The sequence below is a fragment of the Rhinolophus hipposideros genome (assembly GCF_964194185.1).
Source record: "Rhinolophus hipposideros genome assembly, chromosome: 9".
NCBI classification, from domain to species: Eukaryota; Metazoa; Chordata; class Mammalia; order Chiroptera; family Rhinolophidae; genus Rhinolophus; species Rhinolophus hipposideros.
Window position 1 is genome coordinate 38,383,043 of NC_138055.1, and position 26,275 is coordinate 38,409,317.

At 38.7% G+C, this 26,275-nt stretch overlaps 2 protein-coding genes across 7 annotated transcripts in view; both read left to right on the top strand.

The window, feature by feature from the left end:
• The window catches only part of STK38L (serine/threonine kinase 38 like), a 74,177-nt gene extending 58,726 nt beyond the window's left edge, over window positions 1-15,451 (top strand). For 3 of the 6 annotated variants that reach the window (XM_081060123.1, XM_081060121.1, XM_081060124.1), the window contains 9 exons: window positions 2,292-2,415; window positions 4,172-4,326; window positions 4,693-4,795; window positions 4,981-5,042; window positions 6,914-7,031; window positions 7,467-7,590; window positions 8,612-8,707; window positions 10,731-10,822; window positions 10,922-14,813. In XM_081060123.1, the coding sequence (XP_080916249.1) occupies window positions 2,292-2,415; window positions 4,172-4,326; window positions 4,693-4,795; window positions 4,981-5,042; window positions 6,914-7,031; window positions 7,467-7,590; window positions 8,612-8,707; window positions 10,731-10,822; window positions 10,922-11,049 (1,002 nt within the window). In that variant the 3' untranslated portion in view covers window positions 11,050-14,813. Of the gene's footprint in view, window positions 1-2,291; window positions 2,416-4,171; window positions 4,327-4,692; window positions 4,796-4,980; window positions 5,043-6,913; window positions 7,032-7,466; window positions 7,591-8,611; window positions 8,708-10,730; window positions 10,823-10,921 lie in introns of all 6 variants that reach the window. The other 3 variants (XR_013994027.1, XM_081060122.1, XM_081060125.1) reach the window with 3 other exon arrangements.
• A 5,056-nt stretch (window positions 15,452-20,507) lies between these two features.
• The window catches only part of BMAL2 (basic helix-loop-helix ARNT like 2), a 64,749-nt gene continuing 58,981 nt past the window's right edge, over window positions 20,508-26,275 (top strand). Inside the window, exon 1 of the mRNA XM_081058199.1 lies at window positions 20,508-20,671. Coding sequence (XP_080914325.1) covers window positions 20,641-20,671 — 31 coding nt within the window. The 5' untranslated portion in view covers window positions 20,508-20,640. The remainder of the gene's footprint in view (window positions 20,672-26,275) is intronic.

Genomic DNA, 26,275 nt, shown 5'->3' on the forward strand with positions numbered 1-26,275 from the left:
AGATTTTGAATAACTCAGCAAGGACAGTTCCCATGTACTGGCGGGCAGAAGCCTAACTGGATTGCTGGAAAAGAAAACGGGAAGGGGGTATAGATAAATCTTTCATGTGAAGCAGAACCAAGACTAGATTGGTAAAGTGAGATTTAGGGTCAAAAGGAGGTTTGGGTTTTGTTTGTTTTGGCAGGAAATGTTTCAGTGATGATTGGAAGAACTCATTAGGAAGAGAAGAAGTGATGGTGCAGGAGAAAGAGGGCAGATAATTCCAGGAGTACACTGGAAGACAGAGGAGCTGACGTTTGATAGGACTAGGGGCCTACTCATTAACACAGGAAGGAAAAGCAGACAGAACTGGAACAAATGCTGTATGGTTGATCTGACAGTGTAAAGTGCTGAGTTCCTGCTAGAGAGCAGGTTGTCAAGTCAGGGTAAAGGGGTAGATAGCTTATTGGCGGTATAAGTAGAAGTTGTGAAATAGTTACGACTATTGACTTGATGCGTGGAGAAGCAGACTTGTTAGGGAAATACAGTTGAATGCCCACTGAGATTTGCAATCATGAATGTAAAGTGCAACAAGTTGGTTACTTAGGTGATTTTTCTCTAGTAATACTTACTTTCTCTGGGGCAGAATAGACATACTAGACAGAAATTTGGGATTAACTAGGGTTGGTGTTTTGCCAGGCAAATACAGTGGAGGCAGAGAAGGACGGAGTTCAAGGTGTTTGCAGAAGAGGATCATAGTGATGAAATCTAGGCTGGGCAGAGAAAGAAATGAAGTTATGAAGAGAGTAATAGAAAAAAGGTGTGCATGGAATGCAGATTGAAGTGTAAAGAATAAGAGACCTGAAACTCAGAAACAGAGTTCCTTAAAGTTGAGATTGTAGAGGGGCTACAGTCGCTGGTGAGAAGGACAAGAAGGTGAGGTGGTGTAGTGGAGGAAAAAGTCACTGGAGGTGAGGAGGAAGTCAAGGAACTGTGTAGATACGGTACTTGATGGCTCATCCTTGTGGATGTTGCAATCCATCCACTGAGTGGAAAGGATGGAAAGCAGTCGGTAAGCCGTGAGCTAAAGTCAGGAGGAAGTGAGGGGGCTGCCCAGGAGTTTTATAAAGTATAGCTGAGAGAAGGATGGGTGCTGCTGAAGGCTCACAGCTCGTACTTCAGAGGAGCTGGAGAGAAGGAAAGTATCACAAGCAACAGGAGGAGAATGAGCAGGAAACCTACCCCCACCCGCCGCCCCCCAGCAACATGTGAGAGAACAGGCCATCCTTGAAAACTCACTCTGCAGGAAGACAGAACTCTTAGCAGACAGCCTAGTTTCAGTTAGGATAAAAGGCGATAGGGGATTTTGTGGAAGAGACTGACTGCAGAGGGAAGAGGTTTGGAAGACGAGGAGGGCTGAGATACTGAGTTTTATTAGGGAATTATAGATAATGATGGGAATAAGTTTTTGGGGTCAAGATGCAGAGCTTTAGAGACAAGGAGATATAACTAGGGATCTAACTACATCATAATAGAAGTAGTACTGGTTAGGGTTTCAGAGGAAGGATGAAAGGCAGCAGTTAGTTCCAGATAGAGACTATGGTTACTAGCCACTTGTGGCTACTGGGTATTTAAATGTAGCCAGTCTGAACTGAGATATGCTGTAAATGCAAAGTACACACCAACTTTTCAAGACTTGGTACCAAAAAAAAGAGTGTAAAATACCTCAATAACTTTTATATTAATTACATACTGAAATGATAACATTTTAGATATATGGGGCTACATAAACTATAATTATTAAAAATAATTTCACGTGTTTCCTTTTACTTTTTATGTGGCTACTAGAAAATTTAAAATTACATATGTGGTTGGCACTGTATTTCTAATATTTTGCCAGAAGTTGAAGAGCTAAGGACCCTGACTTCTATAGGGCACTGCTTACTACTTTTAATTTTTAAAAGTCTGACTAGGGCCCTAAATTTATGGGACAAAACTAGGATCCGTGGCTAGGTTGAGAATCAGGTTAGAAAGTGTTTACACTAGTCATTTTTCTACCTCAAAGGTCTTGGCTTCCCCTAAAATACCTCTGGAGCCCATCTTTTCAGGCCTAACGATATAAGCTGAAATAAACTGTTTCTAGAGCTTTTCCATATTTAATGAGGATATGAACATGCGTATATGTTTCAAATCTTTCCTAAAACTCCAGCTCTCCTTTGTGATTTTTAAGGAGCTGGATGGATCGTTTTAAGAGGTAAACCTGAAAAATGTGTAATGTGTTACATTTATTTTTTCAAAATATATTCATCTAGGTGGCTCATATCCGAGCAGAAAGAGATATTTTGGTAGAAGCAGATGGTGCCTGGGTGGTGAAGATGTTTTACAGTTTTCAAGATAAGAGGAATCTTTATCTAATCATGGAATTTCTCCCTGGAGGTAAAAACAAACATACAAGCAATGACAGACTGACACAAGCAAATTGTTACATATAATTAAAATTTTATTGACTAGGTTTACTTTCTATTCCTAGTTTTGAGATTTTACATAGTCAGTCATGGTTTTCCAATAGCTCCTCCCATAGTAATGTTAATTTTGACCACAAATCAAATTTTGAAGGAATGACAAAGTTGGTACATTTTAAGTACTACCATTCTGGGTTTACTGTATTTAAGTCTAGTGTTAAGAACAATAAGTGACTCAAGAAAAATACAACCTAATGGGAAATGATAAGCAATGTACTGAAGAGAAACTCTGGCTGGTTTATAAATATATAGGAAAATGTTCAACCTCATCCATATTCAGGGAAATGCAAATTAAAACAAGAATGAGATATCATTTCACACTCATCTGATTAGTAAAAACATTAAAAGTCTGATGAGGCTGGGGGGGAAACTGGCCTTTCATGTATGCAAGTTAATATCTCTTATGGACAGCAATTCAGATGCCACGAAAGTGGAAGACGTATGTACCCTCCAGCCTGGCAGTTCCATAGCCTGCTGTGTTCCCTAGACAGTCTCCCCTACATGTGCACAAGAGACCTACAAAAGGATACTCATTGAGCATGGTCAGAATTGTGAAAAACTGGAGGCAAGATAAATGTCCACCAGTAGAAAAATGGCTAAATAAAATGTGGCGTAATTATGTCACGAAATATTTTACAGAAGTTAAAAGTCAGCTATATCTGTTTCCACAATAAGATCTCAGAAACAGTGGAGTAATAGAGCAAGCTGTGAGGTAATGTGTACAGTTGATATCATTTATAAATTTTTTAAAAACCTACAGAAGACTATAAATTTATAGATTAATATATAAGCATATGAAAATATTTTTAAAATAAGCTGGAAGGATATGCATCAAACCAAATCCATGATGATGGTTACTTAGCAAAAAGGGAAAGGGGAATAGAATGGGAATAGAGGACAAAGAATACTTCTACATGTTACTCTTTTAAAAAGACTTGAATCATCATGAAAAAATATTAACAGTGGTCAATTCTGAGTTGTAAGTTCACTGGTGTTTGTTCTTTGCCTCCTTTCAAAGAAAAAAATTCCTTGAAAATAAAAGGATGTCTAGAGGTGAGTCTGTCAGTGGAATGATGTCTCATTTTTGCTGGCCCAAGGAGCTCTGAGTGCTTTTGAAACTTGAATTTGAAAGAATACATCTCGTTTCTAGGTGTGCTTACTGATTCATTTACCAGTTTAGCATGTTTTCTTCAGCAACTTATTCTGGGTATTGAGTGGTAGATATTACTTCCTTGTCATCTTTGCTTTGATTTGATTTCACACACTTTCTCCCTTAATCCCATTAAATGTCATGCAACTTTTGCTTATGTAATGACACTTTTTTCATTTGGCCCTAGAGATGGTTACAGGTATACTGGGTGGATCATAAAATGCAAAAATCAGGCACACATTGTACAAATACAAAGACAGCTTTTACAAGGTATTCCCATTTTGAGACAATACATACTTACTTTCCTGGTCATAATTGTGAAAAACTGGATGCAAGATAAACGTCCACCAGTAAAAGAATGGATAAATAAAATGTGGTATAATTATGTGACAAAATATTTTACAGTAGTTGAAAGTCAGGAGCTATGTCTGTTTCAACAATAAGATCTCAGAAACAGTGGAGTAATAGAGCAAGCTGTGAGATAATGTGTACTTACTTTTCTTTATTTTTACTTTTATAGGTGACATGATGACATTGCTAATGAAGAAAGATACCTTGACAGAAGAGGAAACACAGTTTTACATTTCAGAGACTGTTCTAGCAATAGATGCGATCCACCAGTTGGGTTTCATCCATAGGGATATTAAACCAGACAACCTTTTATTGGACGCCAAGGCATGTGACTAAACTGGTGAATTATTAGGTTGATGATTATTTTATGGAGTAATAGAGCTGATTTTGTTATTGCAAATAGACAACGGCAATGTTTATATTGCTAAACTACATTATTTCATAGAATGATGCAATAGGAGAGGACTCTGGAGTTAAGTGACATCAGGGGAATATGGCTGGCTGGCTGTCTGTCTTCTTCCATTTTCTACTTTTTAAATCGTCATTATATATTTGTAATTGTACATTTCACTTGTATGAATTCTAAGCTAAGAATTTTTATAATTGCATTTAAAAGAAGAGTTTATAATAAAGATTTTGTTTCAAAGTTAGTAAAAAGTATTGATTTTACCTTTTTTTTAAAAAATTTAGGGTCATGTGAAATTATCTGATTTTGGTTTATGCACGGGATTAAAGAAAGCTCACAGGACTGAATTCTACAGAAACCTTACACACAATCCACCAAGTGACTTCTGTAAGTTTGATTTTTTTTTTTCAGGTTAAAATAGTATAGTTGGATTAATTCAGTACTGTTGAGAACTGAAGATTCTCTCCTTCTCCTCATTCCTTAAACCAGTGTATTTTAAATATATATGTGTGAATTTGTTTTGGGGCAAAAGTTTTTCTCTCACGATTACAATTCTGTCTTGTTGAAATTAGCATTTCAGAACATGAACTCAAAGAGGAAAGCAGAAACATGGAAGAAGAACAGGAGACAACTGGTGAGTTCACCATATTTTTAAGAAAGAATTTTGTGCCCTAGTCCTAAAAGCTGTGGTTTTTGCTTGATTGTTTTGTATCTTTCACAATAATTAGTCCTTACTTTGTAGCAATGATAGAGCTTGTTCTGGGATCACAAATTTTTTTAGTTTCTCTGTAATGTTTCCATGCCTATAAAGTGAAATGCTGATTTTTACTTGATAATTTAACTTTAGAGTATTTTATCAAGCATATCTATACTTAAGTGATCTGTCTGTTTACTAGTAATTAGAGTTTTGTATAAAACTCATTGAGATGAGTGTGAACGTAGTGAATGCCTTGTGATATCCATTTTCTGTACCTGTCTTGATAAAACAAATATCAATCAGCACACCTGAGGTAGTTGTCTGTTTCTAAGAACTTCTTTATAGGCAAAGGTGTGTTACAACATTCTTTATAGGCAAAGGTGTGTTACAACAATAAATAAAATTAGAAAGCTGACTTTATCACAAATAAACTTAAATTACTTCTTTAATGTGGACTGTCCATTTTTAACCTCACACTATTTCTCCTCTTTTAGCAAACATAAGAATTCTTTATCCTGTTAACTAGGTCTTGGAACATTCCCAAGGTCAGGAATGTGCTGTTGACTTGTTTTCCTAATTTCTTGTACAATGCCTGGCACATACAGACACTCTATATTTGTTAAATTCTACCAAGTGAAGTAAATGAAATTACGGATAATTTAGTATTCCCTCAGGAACGTAAATAGGCTGAAAATAGTCTGAGATCCTCTCAAACCAAATAAAATGACCTTTGCATTATTGAGCTCATTGTCTCATTAGCCCAAGTAATTGCACGCTTCCTGTGCTTGTAAAACATTTCACTGTTATTAAAGGTTTGAAAAATGTTTTAAAACGGTATTGAGCTATGCATTAACAACAAAAAATTCCTTCTACTTTTAAATGTGTCACTTCTAGATCAGATTTTACAATTGAGAAATGAATTGCAGTATTTCCTACTTTTAAGGGAAAAATGAATGCTGCTTAAATATAGTGGGAATTCTGTACCCCCCTCCCCGTTACAGAATATTTACAGATGATTTCACATGTACATGTTTTACTCTTCTCATGGCCATCATCATGACTTATATAGTATTTCCTAAGGGAGAAGCAGAGGGCACTCTGTTGGTATATTGGGTAGGAAATTCCTTTAGAAGCTGTATCCTGTGCCCACTAAATGCCAATCATGTCCTACCCCAGGTCATTAAAATAACACAATCTACAGTCACACATTTTTAAACAGCCCCTAGAGTACTATCTTTAGCTGAGAACTATGTTCTTAAAGAAATAGTATTTATAACATTTTATATGAATTAATAATGAAAAACTGTATTGCTTCCTAATGGATGAGCAGTGGCCTAGAATTAGGTTCATATGAAAATACCTCATGTTTATGTAATAAGTTTTAGTAGTTTGCAAAGCACATTACTTTTCTTGTTTCATTCTCGTATCAGCTCTTCAGGCAGGTATTGTTACTCCAATTTTATGCTCGCAGAAACTGAGGCTCAGAGGGGTTGAATAACCTGCCTAACAACACATTAGTAGTGAGTGCAGGAGCCAGGCCTACTGGAATCAACCATTTTATTTTTTTGAAATGAATTTAGAGCAAATATATAAGTCACTTGGTTGAACTTCTTGGAGAGCAAAAATCATGTCTTAATATATTATCTGACTCCGTACCTATCATTTAAGCCTTATACATGATAAACATGCAAAATAAGTATTCAGTGAAAAATTAACTTCTGTATATATTGCTTTTTACAGTAGTGAGCCATACTCAAATCTTTCATAAAACTATATTAATGTAGGTTGGACAAACTGTTCCTTTGCAGGCGTATTCCACAGTTGGGACGCCAGATTACATTGCACCGGAAGTATTCATGCAGACTGGATACAATAAATTGTGTGACTGGTGGTCTTTGGGAGTGATTATGTATGAAATGCTAATAGGTATGTTTTATCCATTTACGTACACATTACATAATTACCTTGAATGTCACTGATTGAACATATTGCAGAGACGATGGGCTAAGTAAGATATCAGAACTCTTTTAAAACTAATTTCTGACATCCCAGTATGTTAAATACACAATGAATATCAATGAGCTCCCTGGGAATCTTGTTTCAGGAAGTGGGTATTAAAGCCCGAACTCCCATATATCAAAATTGTATTTGCATGGTCTTTCAGGTAAAGGAGGGGCATTGCTTTAAATCCTTTATTTTATTGATTTCATTAGCAATTTTGTTATAAATTGATGACGGGTGGCGTTTTTTATTGTGAAATAGAGCACTCGGGGCTACATTGGTTCTTTTGACACATATATAGTAGGTATAGCATACTTGATCGTTGAACCTGATAAAACTTTTGTTTTCTCTGATACGTAGGATATCCACCTTTCTGCTCTGAAACACCTCAAGAAACATATAGAAAAGTGATGAACTGGAAAGAAACTCTGGTATTTCCTCCAGAGGTGCCTATATCTGAGAAAGCCAAGGATTTAATTCTTAGGTTAGTAGTTAAACCCCTAGAGGAGTTTGTGGTATCTGAAAACTATAAACTATATTAATATAGAACTTTACATTAGGTTGCCTGAAAGACTGAACAGCCCATCTCACTTTTGTGGGAGAAAAGGGACTACCAATGCAGTCAAAGAGATCAATAAAGAAGAGGTGTTTTAAAAAAATGAAAACTCTTAAAAGGAAGTATGCAGGAAAAAAATAAGAGTTAAGAAGAGGGAAGAGGTCACTCCTGTTAGAATGCATGACCCTATTCCATGAAAGAGAAAAGAGAAAATAAATTGTTAGTAGCAGTTTACATCACAAGAATCTTTATATGAAATCTGATCTAAGCAAAAGATTCTATTCTGTTTCTCAGTTAAGATGAAGTTTTTTGGTACTGTTATGAATGGCTGGAAGGAATATGAATCGGGACAACCTATGGGAAGAGCCCTTGACAGCATATTATGAAAAATCCTTAAGCTGTGTGTGTATATATATATATATATATATATCTCCTTTGACCCAGCAATTTTACTTCTAGGAATTTTGCTTATGCAGATAGTCAGATGTGTATACATATTTAGGTACAATATGTTTATTGTGATACTCTTTTTAATAATGAAAACTTGAACACCATCTAAATGTTCAACAGTAGTGGACTGGCTAAATAAATTGTTAATATTTCCATATGCAGATTTTAGAAAATAAAGTTAGAAAAAATTTTAATGACTTTGGGAAATTTTCTTTATGTGAATTTCTTCATTCAGTGAATAAAAAAGTCCTAATATAGTAACTACTGTATCAACACAATATTTTGAAAATTATAATAAAAGACTGGAAGAAAATGACTTCAAACTGTGTATAGTTAACTCTGAATAGAGCGATGACAGGTGATTTATATTTTCTCCCACATTTTCCACAGTGAACAGTTAACTTCAGTAAACGAACAAAAAAAGAAATGTTTTGAAATAATGCAAATAGAGTAGTTTAAGTGTGATTTGCATATGATCATTTCTGTGTCCATCTTCTAGATTTTGTATTGATTCTGAAAATAGAATTGGAAATAGTGGAGTAGAAGAAATAAAAGGTCATCCCTTTTTTGAAGGTGTAGACTGGGGGCACATCAGGTATGTTGATGGGCTTTGAATGGGAGAGGTCTGAGTAAACAAAATGTAAACCAGATTTAACGATTAATTTTTCTCTGATTCCACTAGATTAAATACAAGAAGTAACACTGTTATAGTGCTGTTAAATCAGTGCTTTCTGGGTTACATAAGTGTATGAGACTCCAGTGGCTGTAGTTAAATGACTTGTTTTAGCTAATGTACACTTTAAGGGGAAAAATCACATATCTACACCTGTTTAGATTTTTATATCCAGAGTTACATGATGAAGGCTGTTAGCACAACCAAGATGTATTTACATTTTACATTATAACCTTTCATTGTTGTCCTCTTTTTAATATACCGTATTGTGTCTTCTTTATTAATTTATAAGAAGATACAGGCCCTTTTTTAAACATTGTGGGAATAGTTAAATAATGCAAGTATCTTATAAGAATTTACTTATAGTTGTTCATTGGGAGCCTTTGTCTTTATTCAGTTTATGGCCAAACTACTTTCAATAGTTCTGGCCTGTTCTACACATAGCAAGTTCAGAAACAAATCTGACCATGCCATTGTCTTCCTTTCCTTTGCACTTAAAATAAAATTAAGGATCCTTAACTGTGTTTCAGGATTGTGGGGTATGGATCTTACCTCACAGTACAAGTTGCTTCTTGTGATCTTTCCACACTCTTTCCACCTCACAGAAATGCTCTTCCCCTCTCCCTGCCCTCTCCTGGCCCTACCCCTGCCCTGCCAAGCCAGCTCCTTTTCATCTAAGACAACTTATGTGTGACTTCCTCCATGTAGCTCCTCACTGGAACTTCTACTAAGAGTTAGGCACTACGGATTTTACTTTAATAACAGCTAATTTTTTGATGATTTATTATATGTCCAGCATTGTTCTAAGTACTTTACATAAATTTCTTATCTTCATAATAAACCTTATAAAATAGGTACTATTATTTTCCCTATTTTGCAAATGAGGAGACTAAGGCATAGAAAAGTGATTTGCTTACAGTGCTACTGCTAGGAAATGATCTAGCTAGAATTACTAACGAGAATTGGACCGAGGCAGTTTTATTCTGGAGTTCTGACTCTTAACTGCTATGTTGTATTATACTATATGCTTGTATACATCATCTGATTGAACAGAACTTCATAGTTATAAGGATGCTTCGAGACTACCGGTCCAATCTCTTGGTTTTGTAATGAGGAACAGTCACAGAGTAGAGACTTGCCTGCCTAAGGTCATACTGCTAGTTAATGAAGAGATTAGATCTGAGGGCACCAGGGCCTATGGTTCTTTCCACTAAACTAATACAAATTTAGTAATTATAAGTAAGTTGAAACAATTGTGGGAAAAATGTATGCATGCTTTTACGTGATTTTGTAAACTTACCACCTAATAGATCCAATAAATATTTGTTGAAACTATAGAAGCAATTAAAAAAATGATAGCTTCTTTTAACTATTTCTGTACATAAACATTTTTAGCATGGTAAGTAGGCATTTTCATGACTGATATTTCATGTCCCTGATTCCCTTAAAATTTATATGACTGAAGTTTTTAGATTCAGATTTCATCACAAATGTGTAGTCACTTCCCCCGTTGAGCCCCTTATTTTCTTAAATGACTTTTGAGTTATGGACCCTTTCCTAGAAGAAATTTACTCCTAAATTAATTAGGGAGGATCCAGTCCCCACAGTATCAAGCATACTTTATATAATTATAAAATCTTTTAAATAAAATCTCTTATGTTCTACTTTCTGTTTCATTAGCTCTAGTTTTTCCATTAAAATAAAAAACACAACAGCATGAGAAAGTCTTGGTATAAGAAATAAAAATTCTAAATAAATGATAATGTTTTAATAAAAAAATTATACTCAACTATGAAGTCCACTTGATTATTTTGAAATCCACAGTAACTTTCCTTGGCTCTTCTAATATCTATAGAACAGCATGAAGAATTTTCAAGTAGAATTGTTTTTTGGAAAATTAAGAGTTGAAGAAAATTGACCATGGTTACTCAATACCTTTTTATAGGGAAAGGCCAGCAGCAATCCCTATAGAAATCAAGAGCATTGATGATACTTCAAATTTTGATGACTTTCCTGAATCTGATATTTTACAACCAGGTAAGACAATTTAAAACACAATATTATTAAAAGTCTATGAAGATGATGACATTTTTCACTAATGAAATTCCTTTGCTCTTGCTTAATTTTTCTTTCTAGTGCCAAACACCACAGAACCAGACTACAAATCCAAAGACTGGGTTTTTCTCAATTACACCTATAAAAGGTTTGAAGGGTTGACTCAGCGTGGCTCTATTCCCACATACATGAAAGCTGGGAAATTATGAGTGAAGATCACATTTGCCCACAACCAAGAGAACTCAGGTAGCTGCATCACCAGGCTTGCTTGGCGTAGGTAATAATACACTGAAATACTCCCGAGACGGTGGTGCTTATGACTACAAGAGGAAATTCTACAGGACTAGGATTTCTAAGACTACTATAGGAAATGGTTGGCAGTGCCAGCTGGCTTTTTTTTTTTTTAATATTTTATTATTTTTGTTAACTTTATTATACGAAGGTACTGGAATAAAAGAAACGTACATCCCTTTCTAACTGCACTGCCTACATGCGTATTAAGGTCCATTCTGCCTGTGTGTGCTGTGGCTTTGTACTGTAACACCTCTAATCAATTCAGGAGAACACATATCATTTAAAGCAACATAGGCTAACCTGTAGGTAATACTGCAGTATTGCTGTTTTACTGCAAATCTTCTGGGTCTAGATAATCTATAAAAGCCATCTTCCATAGTTGGTGTTAAGAAGACTTGCCCTATTGGTTTGGACATCTATAAAATATATATGAAGACAATTTCTATCATGGTTTTAAGAAATTTAAAAAAGAAAATACACTGGTTATTTAAAAAATAGAATTAATCATCATGTTACAACATAAACTCCACAGTAGGGAGTGACATGTTTATAAGAAGGAGGAAGTTTAACACCTTCACTCAAGCACCCCACTAATATATTTACTTTGCATTCAGAAATACTGGTGACCTTTATATACGTAGTCTGTATACTCATAGGGGAGGTGTACTGTATTATATAAAATGTAAAGTTGCTTTTCTCGTGACAACAGGACTCCTTTTTTAACAAGAGAACATGACATTATTTTAATTTGATTATGGTGAGTTGAATATAAGAAATGACCACGAAGGCTGCTTGTAGAACTAGTGTATTTTTATTAAACTATTTTTTTAAATGTCAGACTTCTGATCGTGTAAATGGACTTGTAGAGTACAAAGAGCTATTTACTTTGGTTTTCTAGAAAGTTGTTACATATCATGGCTGGTTAACTTTTATTTTTTTTTATGAAAATTTTTCCTTGGATAGTACTTGCATTATTGTGCCATTACTTTCTTATACTCCAAATGTACCAAAGATCCTGAACAGAGTGGTGTTCACAAGTGAGTAGAATTTTACTTTCCTGTGGGAATGCTGTACTCAGACATGACAGATCTTTGATAGAGGTCAGCTTATTGAAGGACGATATTGTTCATGTTTAGCTACATCACTGTGGTCTCTGTAAATGGAATTAAGGAGGTAAATGCAGGCCAGAGGGGTTTGTGATTAGAGGATGGTGTCAGCATCAAATTCTTTGGGTACTTGCCTAAGAATTAAATAATCTTTTCTAGCTCAACCTTTTAATTCTAAAATGAGTCTCTGTGGTTTGGGTTTCATAAGTACTAGTTGAGGAATAATACCTGATCAAAGAATGGCCTAATGTTTGTCTTATCTGGTGATAGAATTTTTTAAAGATACAACAGTTATAACCATTACAAATGATCTGTGATCAAAATCTAAAATGATTTATTTCTAGAAATATTCCTCTTAATGGGGAATAATCGCATAGGATCATTATGCAAATCTACAAAAGCTTTTATAAATGTTGCTGCCAGGTTCCACAGGCTGCCACAGTTCCACAATATGTTTCAATAAGGCCATCCTGGGTTCTCCTCCCTGCCACCCTTTCCTTCCTTCCTCCCTCCCTCTCTTCCTCCTTCCCTTTCATTCTTTTTTTTCTAGTATAGTATTTGGTGTTCATTCAATAGTTACCTCCATTTTTCGTGTTTGGATCATGTGGCTGAGTATCTAGGAAAGAGAACTATTAAAATTCTGGGGTTATCTCAATTATACTAACTCTGGATTTTCCAATTGTAGCTGCCTCTAATATTAAAAAATCTTTAACTTCTGCTCAGTTTTATAAGATTTTTCTCACCCCACCTTATCACCTCCCCTTTTCTTAAAGGACTGCTTTGCTAGTGTGGTAGTGAATGGAGAAGATATGAGGAAATTGCAGCATTTTTTAGTTCTAATATTCTAGTATGGAAAAATATCATTAAGTTGACACAGAGAGAAAGCTAGAGATAGATAAATGAACTGAATTATCTAAGTTGACTTCTTAATTGAATAAGAATAAAGTATTTTATTTTCCTACTCCCTCATTCTTGTTAACAGGAAGGACTTGGAAATAGTTATGATTTCTTGGCAGTGAAAGGCAGTTCTAAAAGTTTACTTTGTTCAGAGTCTCATTTTCCCCTGGAGTTAAAAGAGTGATTCACAATCTGGGGTTTCCTCCTCATCAAAAGCATTTCTTAAGTGCCTATCTAAAAGCAATTAAAGACTGTGTCCGCCCTTTGGAAGCTAAGAATTTGATTCATGATGCAAGTTAGCTAGATAATTTGTGAAGTACCTTTGAGATTGAATTTTCTCTATTGTACATTTCCCATATTTCAGGTGAACCTGAAATTTAATTTAAGTGACAAAACCTTATCTAATCAACTGGGCATAACGACATTTTCTTTAAATTAGGCTCTATTTTGAATTAAAGAGTTTTATTACAAAAGTGTGTGTTTTTGGTTTTTCTAAGTATGTAGAAACCTTGTATAATTCAGATTTATTGATTTCCTGATTTAATGTAGACTTTGACTTTTTTATTAAAAAACCTTTGTATTAAAGCAAGTTATGTTATTTTTCTTTTATGCTTTTCTTATTAATATAGCTTTAAATCTTTAAATTTATTGAAGCACAGTGTTATCTGAATACAAGAAATTTGTTATAAATCAACTTTTTCTGAATGGAATCTGTAGCTGATTTAATAAGCTGTTAGTTGAATGGGGAATATTCAAATGTGGAATATTCCAAACTTTGGTTGTTGAGGCTAAAGATAGGGTTTCATTTATTTCTATGAAAGCATACTTTTTCTGTTTTCTAAACACCTGTATATCTGTGGAAATCTGTAAAATTTAAAATATTTTTAAGTACATTTATTTTTGGTGTTTTATTGTGAAAAACCTTTAGACCAGGGGTGTCCAAACTTTTTTCAATGTTTTTTACCAAGGGCCATATGCGTTAAAATACATAAACAGCCGGGCCTCTCACTCAGAGGTGAAGTACATATTGCCTCACCTGGTTTATTTAAGTAAACTAAATATATTTTTAGAATTTGCTGCGGGCCAATTAACAATGGATTGCTGGGCTGCAGTTGGCCCGTGGGTTGCAGTTTGGACACCCCTGCTTAGACAATCAACCAACCAATCAATTAGTATCTACTGGTAAGAGAAACAGCTGTCCCTCTTTTCACGATCTCCAAATGAATGAATTGAAATTTTAATCAATAGAGAGGTCCCTGGCTACTAAACACATTCTCTCTTTGAATTGTTAAGATTCAGAATATTCAAAATAACTGTTTTGCTACAACCGTGATTATTTCCTTTTGTCTTTAAATTTTATTTTCTCTTTAGAAGTGCACTTATTTCTGGAAAATTTTAATGAAACAAACAGAACAAATGTAAATATAACACACTTGGGACTATTAGAGATATTTTAGATTTTTATGAAAAAATATGAGGGGATATTGCTACATTAAAAGGAAAGAAGTGAAAAAATAGATCTTAGTTATTTTTAAAAAGCAATATAAATTATTCAGCAGTTGTCTAGAAAAATCATCATCAGGCTCTGTGTTCAGTTACTGAGTTTTAAAAAAAATGTTTTGGTGGCATGAGGCCTTTTTCATTGAAGGTAAGAAAAAAATAAAAACTATGTTTATAATAATTTCTGTTGGTGAGGTTTTTTGGTTTTATTTTCGAGTTTTGAGATAGGTGTTACATAAAACTCAACAAAGATTATTTTGTAAATGTATTCAACTTTTACACTTAATGATCACATCAAGAACAAAGTAAATATTTGAAGTTTCAATTGTGTTAATTTGAACAATCAAGATAGTTATACAGGTTTATATACAACTACCACACTAGGCCAAAACCAATTAGCAAGCAGAATTGAAATTGAAAATGTCTCAAAATAGCATGGAAACCAGTAATGTAGTAGGCCCAGGTATCCAGGTACCAGTGCACCCTGTCCTGTGAAAGACACCATAATCATTTGGGATGCTCTTTCTGCCGAGTTCAGGAGTCAATCAGAATCCTGCTCATCCTGCCTCTGCTCCCAACTGTTTCCTGACTTACAGCATTTCAGTAATGCCATAGTGAAGACAAAACAGTGAAAACATTGGATGTCAAAATTTGGACATTGGAGCAAACTTGGAGACTCTAAATTCATCTTCTTTTGAAAACATCTTGTGATAAAAAGAAGTTTGTATACAAAACCCTTCACTTACATTATTCATTTTGGTTTTTACTACTACTCTGTGAAATAAATATAATTACCCTCACCTTATAGATGGTGAATATGAGGCTGAGCGTGACTTACCCAAACACAGGTAGGAACTTGTTCCTGAACCCAAATCCAGTGCTCCTTCTACTCCCTCAAATCACAGAGCATGCTTCATTGACAAATTACCTCATATGCTTCTAGACCTCAGAAAAATACATGGGGAGCTAGTGACACTTTTCACTTTTTAATTGTAAATGGCAGAAGACACAAGTAAAAATAGCTTCAACGGTAAGGAAAATGAATGTCTCATCTAACAACAAGCTGAGCTAGGGAGCTTCCAGGGTAGTCAATTTAGCATCTCAAAAATATCAAGGACACAGGTTCTTTCCATTTTTCTCCTTTGTCATCCTCAGAGTTGGCTTTGTCCTTGTTTTGTCAGAGACTAGATGGCTACAGGGACTCAGCATCAAACCCTCACACAACATTTAATTCCTAAAAAGAGAACTACTTGTCACCCCCTTTTTTTAACAGCAGGGAAAATCTTTTCCAAAAGCATTACAAGCAAAGTAACCCCAGATTTTATTGGCCATGATTATGTCATCCATCCATTCCTACAACAGTACCTGGCCTGGTGACGGACCTAAAACGAATCAGGATTCACTTTGCCGGTACAGTGAGGCTCGTCCAAAGCACATGGCCACCTCATACCAGGACCACATGGGAGTTCATTTAACAAGCTCCAAGATAACCAAAAAGGTGCTACACAGGTTTATAGCAATGGTTCTTCATTGAAGCCACTGCACCTGGATTTTGTTGCCGGTTCTGCCATTATCTGTGTATGAACTGAAGGCTGGTCCACTAACGTCTTTCCTGATCCTTCGAAAATAGGAGTACTGAATGCCACTGAGATAGACCACAGCTCATCTACCGGGGTCCCGGGTTCCTTGTCCTTCAAGAACCAGGAGGAGGGGTGGGTCTCTGGACATCATACAAACAGAATGGCAAGATGGCCCAGTGACCAGGGCTTGGTCTTTTTTTACTTTTTAAAGTACTTTTGCCATCTCTCCCAGTTCCTATTCATCTCTTCATTGATCTATGTCCCCCCAAAGCTGTTAAATTGGTAATAGGGACCTTCATTGACTCCTCCCCTCCCCCAAGATTTAGATGGGTAGGGTGGCCTAATTACTATTGACTCAACTGTTTTGTCTAACTGGAGAAGATGGGCTTTAACTAACAGAAATCAAAACATTTCTCAGGTGAGTTTGTGCTAATTACCCCAAAGTTATCTCTGAATGCCTCTCCTGTTCATATTAACGCATTCTTTATCAAACCCTCAAACATAGGATGACTTTTAAGTCTCTTCCAAAGGGAGAAACCGGTAACAGGAAAGGGAAACTGCTCTATCTTGTCCTCTTGGGTAAGATAATCAGGAACCAAACCTGAGGAACCCTCCTGTACAATTCTATACAATACCTGGAGGACTGAGGAGGACCTGGGACACCACACTTGCTTTAAGAGCATGCAAAACCTGCAAAAGGAAAAATTCAGCTTTTGACACTTATATACACACACAAACATAATCTCTAAGGGAAAAATAAGTTTATGCAATAACTCCATGTATAAAGATGTCTGTACAACCATTTCCTCATTCTTGTCCTAAATTTTGTTCCTCCCTCTGTATTTCTCAAAATTTTAGTTTATTGTTACATCTGTCCTCTGACTAGTAAAAATACACACACATACACAACTTACCGGCTCAACAACCTAGGCTTAAGAAAATTCATTTGGTTGGACGGCTCAGTTGGTTAGAGCGCGAGCTCTGAACAACAGGGTTGCCGGTTCGATTCCCACATCGGCCAGTGAGCTGCGCCCTCCACAACTAGATTGCAGGACAACTTGGAGCTGATGGGCCCTGGAGAAACACACTGTTCCCCAGTATTCCCCAATAAAAATAAAAATAAAACTCATTTTGATGCTTTGAAACAATATATCCTAGTGTACTCAGAGCAACTGTTTCCAAATCAACTAGGGTGCTTATTTGAAGTAAAGATTCAGGGTATCTCACCCCAGCCCTGCTAAATCAGAATCTTGGGGTGGGTCTGAAAGTCTACATATTCTCATGCATGTGCAACTTTGGGAACTACTGAGCTAAGGAAAAAGGACATAGGTTGGACTTTTCCAAAACAAAATACTGCCTCAATGATCGTCATGAGAACATCTACATGAAGTAAGGGAAGCACAGGAAGTGGAGTAGGAGTCGGTGCTGACAGCAATGCCTGGCACATTGTAGGCACTCTGTAAATATTGGGGAACAAATGAATGACTATATTCTGTGGGTGGCCCTACTTTCCAGTTAAAGCCAATCTAAAAATGTTTTCACTTTTAATTAACAACATAAATCAGTTCTAAAAGCATTGAAAAGGAATGTAGCTTTTGCTAAAGTTATTTTCCAGAAAGGTAACGTAAGTGGGTTTGCATTACACAATGAAACTCCCCAAACACCCTTTTAAAAGATGTTTCTTAAATTTCCACTCCCTGTGGTAGCTGCCCCCATAACCTTACCCCTCTCATGAATATACCCTCCTTCAATTACCTTCTCTGATTCTCTCCCTCATAGGCCTAGCTGATCCCCCAAGCCCATTTGGCCTCCCTTCCCCCAGTGGCATTCCCACTTATGAACCTGCTCAATAAATCCAAGAATGCTCCCCAGTATTCACCCTCCATAGAATGCTGGGTGTGGAGGTGAAAGGAGCGGGCAAGAAAGGGTATAGATAATAATTTAATTACTTTCCCCAGACACTTAGGAGCTCATTAAAGGGTAATTGTTATATATTTTCATATGTAAGCATCTTTGGAAACATAGTATTTTTCTTCAATTTACCTACACTCTGAAGCAGGTGGATTTTTTTTTTTTTTGTCCTGAACCAACTAAAATATCTAAGTGGCCTTAAAGGAACCCCCAAACTAATTACATTATTACACTCCCAGCAGGGAGGTTGAGGAGGGTAAGAATTTGTCGTTTGTGAGGCAGTGGTTCCTAATTCCAGTACTCTTGTTGCTTGAGTACTTGGCAGTGAAACAAAATTAATGAACACATTAAGTTCACTCTAGGATTGGTGATAATTCCTGAAGAGCAAAGCTGTTCCTGGGCTTTCGGCAAGGAAACCACATTGACCTTATTCATGCGTTCTTATGTTTCAAATCACTTTTGTTACTTTTTTTAAATTAAAGTTTATTGGGGTGACAATTATTAGTAAAGTTACATAGATTTCAGGTGTACGATTCTGTAATACATCATCTATATATTCCATTGTGTGTTCACCACCGAGAGTCAGTTCTCCTTCTATCACCATATATTGGATCCCCTTTACTCTCATCCACCACCCACTTTTGTTACATTTTGCCCAAGGAGAAAATATGAGAAAACAACTGGTTGGAAATGAGAGATCCATCTTTCAAGATACTGTGTGGCTCTCTATCTGTGTCATATCCTACGAGGTATAAAAGAACTGTTTTTTTGTTTGTTTTTTATGTGTGTTTTTTTAAATCATGTCTTAGAAAGTAAAACTCCAGAGCATAAAGAAAAGTACCAAGTACGATTTAAACTTCAGCAAAAATACTATGGGAGTGATTTGCCCCACGGACTCCGGTGGGTCTCTTTTTGTGCATTACACTACACTTCCTGCTATCATATTACATTCTGGATTCCTTCTCTCTGGCTTTCAGGTTTTCGGTGGAAGTGAATCATTTCTAAGAAATGAGGACTGCAATGATTCATGGGCAATTTTATTGGACACCACAGTATGAACTCCTATCAAGGAGGCTTGACTTTTACTGTCTGGTTTCTACCATCTACTGAGTGACCTGGCCAAACTACTCACATCTCCAAACCTCTGTTTGCCTACCGATAACACAAGAACTGTAGGTGTTCAACCATCTCACAAAAAGTAGTTGTGAGGCTCACATGAGATGATAAGGGGAAAATGCTTTGCAAGCAAGACAATGTATATAGTCTGTACTATACATTCTAACCAGAGTCCTAGCAATTCTGCTTCACCATTTAGTGGCATTTAACACATGCCCAAGTCTAAGGGTATCCCTTCACCCCCAACACCACCCTTGAAAAAACCATCTCAAAACAGTGTACACTTGTCTGGAAAGCCAGGGTTTGAAAACGTGTAGGGAACCCTAGGCCAGATTTTAAGACTACCTGTCGGATAGTCTTAAATTCTATCTCTAGAATTTTTCTTTGTGAGCTGCCAGCAGAAGTTGGGTATGGGGTAGAACTCCATGTCAAAGCTAGGATGGAGACATTTTAAGAATGGTTTTGATTACGATGTGTCTTGGTGTGTTTTATGTAGGGCAGCACAGTTCTTACCACCCCCTTCCATCTCCAGCAGCATAAGGTCCCAGTCCCCAGTGAAGACGGTATCAGTCCAGTCATGGCTACTTCTGCCCGGGAGCATGCTTCCAACTCCTTTGCACAGGTTCAGCCCTAAGTAGCCCTCAGGACACGCAAGCAGCTAGTTAAGATGCTATAATGAAGAGTCCTGGTAGGATAATTAATAGATGTAGGCTACTTGAGTGTTTCCGCTACTCTTCCTCCAGTACTTCTACTGGACAAACTGTGACCAAGGACCGGTGCGCGGGGAGAGAAACAGCGTATTTGGCATAGGATGGAGGCCTGTCACGGGATCCCCAAAGGATCCTGCTTCTGGATTTACCCCACCTTTGCGGGATGTCAAACGACTTCCTCCTCGGGGACCCCTCTGTGTCACTACAGCTTTGTCTCCGCACTGAAGCTCCCCTCTCCGCACCCACCTTCCCAAGCAATGATCTCCCTCCATCCTTTACCTTTGCCCGGAGGGAAAGAACGCCAACCTTTGGCACACTCAGACAATGAATCTTAAAGTGAGCGTGGAAACCTGCTTTAACTGGGCCGGCGTCCAGAAAGGCTCAAGGTGCTCCCTCGCCAACCTTTCCGCACTTCGCTTGCAGCCGCGGGGTTGGCGGGGAGGTGCCCACGGTGACTCCGCCCCGCGCCGGGTCTTTCCGTCGCGCCGGGGCCCCGCGGCACCCCACTCCGGCGCGCGGGCGGCGAGTCGGCCCTGGCCGTGCGCCCGGGGGCTGCGGCGGCGGCAGCCGGGCCGGGAACAGCCCCGCGGGCCTCGCGCCCCTGCCCCGGGGTCGCCGCCTGGGCCGGCCCGTACCTGTCGGTGCTGCCAGACCTGCGGCTGCGGGCCGGCGCGGTGGCTCCCGCGATGGCGGCGGAAGAGGAGGCTGCGGGGAGAGGTGAGGCTGCGGGTCCCCAGGTGGGGGCGCCTCGGGCGGCGCGGCGGCGCGGTGGGAACACGTTGCCGGGGGCCTCCGCGGCCGGCGCCGCCTGGGATTGGCCTCGGCGCCCGGGGCGGTCCGTGGGGCACAGGTGCGGCTTCCGACCTGCCCGCGCGCGGCCGCGGTCTGTGCCCCACGCTGCGCGTGTTGGCGGCGGGGAGCTGGCGGTGGGCCGTCCCCCGGGCGATGGCGAGCGGCAGCCCTCCGTCCGCCACGGGGCGCCCACCTCGCGGCGTGCGGAGACCGCTGCGTGGACGTGTTAGATTTCATCTTTTGTATCGGCCGGTTGTCATGAGCCACTGAAGGGGCTCGGGTTCCGCTCAGAACTGGAAACACTTCCACCCCCGCTTCCAGAACTGCCCCTCCGTGGGGCGGGGGAGCGCGTGGAAGCTGGGTCACCAGACTCCTCACGCTCGGGAACGACAGCCTTGCCTAAGCGACAGGCGCCTCTTGTCTTTTGCCACGACGGCTTCAGGAAAGCCATCCGGGGAGCTGGTTCGCTTTGTTTTATACTTTTGTGGAGTTTCTGTGACTTCCGTTGGAAGCGTTGCGACGTCTTTTTCCTCTCTCGAGTATTCCCTGGCACCCCTGTCCGGTCTCTTTCGTGGGACGACTCCCAGTTATGGAATGATTATAAAATATCTGTTATTTAAGACAGATCGGAGGCAGAAATAACTAACGGGAGACTGGCAGAGTGAGAAGTTCGGGGATGCAGTCGATTAGATTTCCGCTCTTCCTTTGGGAATATGGTAATGGGTTCAGATTCTTCTCTGAAATACAGCAATAATAAGAGGTGCTTTTGACAATCTAATTTGGGAATTTGGATCATAGGGAGATTGCCAGAATCCTGTCATTTGAATATTTCAAGTCTTTCTGGATGATATAAAGACGTAAGCACTGTTTTGAAGAGAGTGCAGTATGTATAGTGTTAAGCTGGGGTGACCTGTCTGCTCCCAGCTGTGACTTAGCTCAGCCCTTTACTGTGTCACCCAGGTTATTTACCCTTAGCTTTCTTCACCTGTAAAATGAGGATAATTACAGTATATGTCTTATAAGATTCTTTTGATTGAATGAGATATAAATGTACTTAAATATATATAAAGTGCTTAGTCTAATACTTGGGAAATAGTGAAGTACTCCATAAACATTAGCTTAATATAGTTAGCCTGATATATATTTACAGCTCCAATTTGCTTTGTGACATTAATAGATTTTATCTAATCCATTAAGAAAGTGTTGTTCCACACAAGTGAAATTAGCCAAATTGAAATCATACTTAGGCTTTATTGAAAAAAAGATGCGTGAAAATGCACCCACTAATCAAACAGGCAGCTTTTACCAGATAAGTCTTATGGACTTAGGACAAGTTTTTGTTTTTTTCAACTACTTTTTGACAAGTAGTTAGTTGACTGCTATTTTGTAGTTGAGTAACAAATATGAGCTTGGGAATGACCAGAATTAATCCTTCTTAGATAAGAGGATCAAGTGTCAGTGGGGGCTGGGAGAGCCAGCATTTTTTGAGGTTCTATTATGTATCAGGCATAAAGCATAAGGGATGCCTTCCTTAGTCTCATAGCAGCCCTGTGATCTAGATGGCATTATCTCCATTTCATAGATGAGATGAGAAAACGGAGGCCGGCCCACAGTTACACAGCTAGAAAGTGTCCAAACTGCAGTTACAATTTGTGACGCCTGCCCATACTGCTGTCCTTTCTTTCCTATCTCACTGGGTGGTGCTCATGAGCAATGTCCAGGCACCCTTTATCAAAAGAGGTGAAAAAAAAATATTGTTACAAGTTCTCCCCATCCCTGGAGGGAAAAACAAAACAGTTTTCTGTATCAGAATCCAAGGCCATGTTTCCTTACAGAAAATCCCTGCAGATTCCTATTTCCGAGGCAGTTCGACATTAAGGCCCTCATATAAAATAAAAATCTAAAACTGGTGGTGGTGGGGAGGAAACCCCCTCCCAGTTTGGTTACACTCCTCGCTTTGAAGATAACCAGCAAAAATCAGCTGGTGCCTAACATAATTGCCGGCCCTTTTACTTTCTTTGACAAGCTTACGGTAAACAGCAACATTAAGGAAACTGCCTCGTGACTGGGCATCCTCCTGGTAAATGACCCCAGAAACTTTGGATTTGGGGAGAGGGGTTGCGGGGTGGGGAGAGAGCAGTGTATTTCCCAGACTGACTGCCAGAGGTAGTCCTAGGTGGAGGCATGTGTGGGGCAGCTTTCTCTCCTTGTCTTTGCTTACCACCACATGTTCTCAGGGTGATGTTGTCAGACCCAACTCTTGAGGTGTACTTCTGCAGCTACAGTGGCTTACGTTCATTTACATGACTCAGAACTCAGAAGTCATGTCCCAGTCAGCTTTGCATAAGCTACTGTTCCTGGCCTGGATCCTGAGGCAGAGTTTCAGTCTGGTTTGCATTACTCAACATAAACCAGAGTGGACTAAAATTGCTTTTCACATGTTTTAGGGGGAGGAAAGAGAGAGGAAAAGAGACAAGGGGAAGGAGAAGGGTAAAGAAAGAGGAGGAGAGATCAAGGGAAGAAGATGGGGAGAAAGGTGTGAAGAGCCAGGGGAGAATGGAAGGGGAAGAGATGAAGGACAGAGAGATACAAGAGGGAATGGGGAAGGAAAATGAGAGAGTAGAAGAAAAGGAGCTCTGGGGAAAAGAGGGAGTGGGAGGAAGAGGGGTGGAAGTAAGAGAGAAGGGAAGCACTGCCACCCCGTCAAAGTTCCACTCCAGGGTGAAAAAAAAACACACCATGTTGAATGTTTCAACTATATAGGGGAAGCCAAAATATTAAGTACATTAATAAGTAAGTACAGTGATCACTTTACTTTTTTTCTTAATGGAAATGTTTTACCATGTTCTCTTTCTGTGCCGTGAACATTGATTATCAATAGCATCCTTTCGAAATCTCTCCTTTTGCAAAATGTTTGTGAAATTATGAGTCGGGTAATAACATTTCATTCTGATAGACCTCGTTTCCGTGGTCCCATTTAGTTGAAGACCTCCAGTTTCCCACAGTGGCAGCTGACTTGCTCAGATGCCTGGGATCTGGGGCATTAGTCAGCCTCTCCCCTGTCATCAGCATTATCAGGGAGACGGAGACAGTTGGCCTGAGCCAGGTGCTCTATAAGACACGAGTGTACCAGAGACATCTGCTTGCTCTGGGCAGCAGTGATTTCCTGTCCTGTTTTTGCAAATCTGCTTACTGGTGTTCCCCTAAAAATCCCAGCCCTTTTGTAGCCCCTGCCTCATCTAGTGCCTCCCTCCTTCACAGGGGCAAGAGGATGTGAGAAATTAGAACCTACAATTTAAGCTTTTAGTGCATTTGGAACCACAGGTGAAAGTTGTTTTCTGTAGTAGCGAGTAGTTTGGGATATTTACTGGTAATTTATGAAGCACTTAGCTGTACATGCCTGCCCCTTCCCCCCTCCCGCCTACTCTACCCGCTGTCAGGACAGAGCCAGGAGGGCAGTTTCCAGGCTCTTGACCTCACGTGGAAAGATGCTGGCTCAGGTAGTAGATGGCCATCAGCTATGACTAGTTGGCCATCAGCTGTTACCAGTTAGCCATTGGCCACTGATATAACTGCCGTGGCTATGCTAGGGAGTTGGTTGGTTGTTTGGCAGAGAAGTGGAGGCAATTGCACATCGTGTGGAGCCTACTTTCTGTATCTCCAATCCAGCCGCCAGCAAGAATATAGTGGTATGAACCTCCTATCCATGGCTCTGTTGGTGTTCCTTTTTGACCTCACCAGGTCCTGCGTTCTGGTGCGGGGAGTGGGAGCTGACACCCTGCATTACACCCACGTTTTCTTCTCTTACTTGGGTTATGTCACATTTAATGGTCCCTGACACGTTACTATGTATATCACTTTAGGATATAATATCTCATTTATCTCACTTCCAGTTTTTAACTTAAAGTATTTTTAGACTTCTTAAAATGTTTAAATCCTTAACCAAGGATGTGAAGGATTTATATGCTGGAAACTATAAGACATTTTTGAAAGAAATTGAAGATGACACAAAGAAATGGAAAGACATTCCATGCTCATGGATTGGAAGAATCAACATAGTTAAAATGGCCATATTACCCAAAGCAATATACAGATTTAATGCAATCCCCACCAAAATCCCAATGGCATTTTTTAAAGAAATAGAACAAAAAATCATCAGATTTGTTTGGAACCACAAAAGACCCCGAATAGCCAAAGCAATCTTAAGAAAAAAGAACAGTACTGGAGGTATCACACTGCCTGACTTTAGCTTGTACTACAGGGCTACAATAATCAAAACAGCATGGTATTGGCAGAAAAACAGACACATAGACCAATGGAATAGAATTGAGAACCCAGAAATAAAACCACATAAATATGGACAGATAATTTTTGACAAAGAAGCTAAAAACATACAATGGAGGAAAGACAGCCTCTTCAATAAATGGTGCTGGGAGAATTGGATAGCCACGTGCAAAAGAATGAAACTGGACTGTTATCTGTCACCATGTACCAAAATTAATTCAAAATGGATCAAAGACTTAAGCATAAGACCTGACACGATAAATTGCATAGAAGAAAACATAGGTACTAAACTTATGGACCTTGGGTTCAAAGAGCATTTTATGAATTTGACTCCAAAGGCAATGGAAGTGAAAGCTAAAATAAACAAATGGGACTATATGAAACTTAAAAGTTTCTGCACAGCAAAAGAAACCATCGACAAAATAAAGAGGCAACCGACTGAATGGGAGAAGATTTTTGCAAACAGTTCCTCCGACAAGGGTCTAATATCCAAAATATACAAGGAACTCATGAAACTCAACAACAAAAAAACAAACAACCCAATTGAAAACTGGGCAGAGGACCTGAAGAGACATTTCTCCAAAGAGGACTTACAAATGGCAAATAGACATATGAAAAAATGCTCAACATCACTAATCATCAGAGAAATGCAAATAAAAACCACAATGAGATATCACCTCACCCCAGTCAGAATGGCTGTCATCAACAAGACAAATAGCAACAAGTGTTGGAGAGGCTGTGGAGAAAAAGGAACCCTCATACACTGTTGGTGGGAATGCAGACTGGTGCAGCCGCTATGGAAGGCAGTGTGGAGGTTCCTCAAAAAATTATGAATGGAATTACCATATAACCCAGCAATGCCTCTCCTGGGTATCTACCCAAAAGATCTGAAAACATTTATCCATAAATACATATTGGGCCAATGTTGATGGCATCTTTTTTACAGTGGCCAAGACATGGAAACAACCAATGTATCCTTCAATAGATGATTGGATAAAGAAGTTGTGGTATATATACACAATAGAATACTATTTTGCCATAAGAAAAGATGAAATAGTACCATTTGCGACAACATGGACGGATCTTGAGATTATAATGCTAAGCAAAATAAGTCAGACAGAAAAAGTAGAGAACCATATGATTTCACTGATATGTGGTATATAAAACCGAAAACAACAAAAGAACAAGACAAATGAAGAAACAAAAACTCAGACACAGACAAGAGTTTAGTGGTTACCAGAGGGT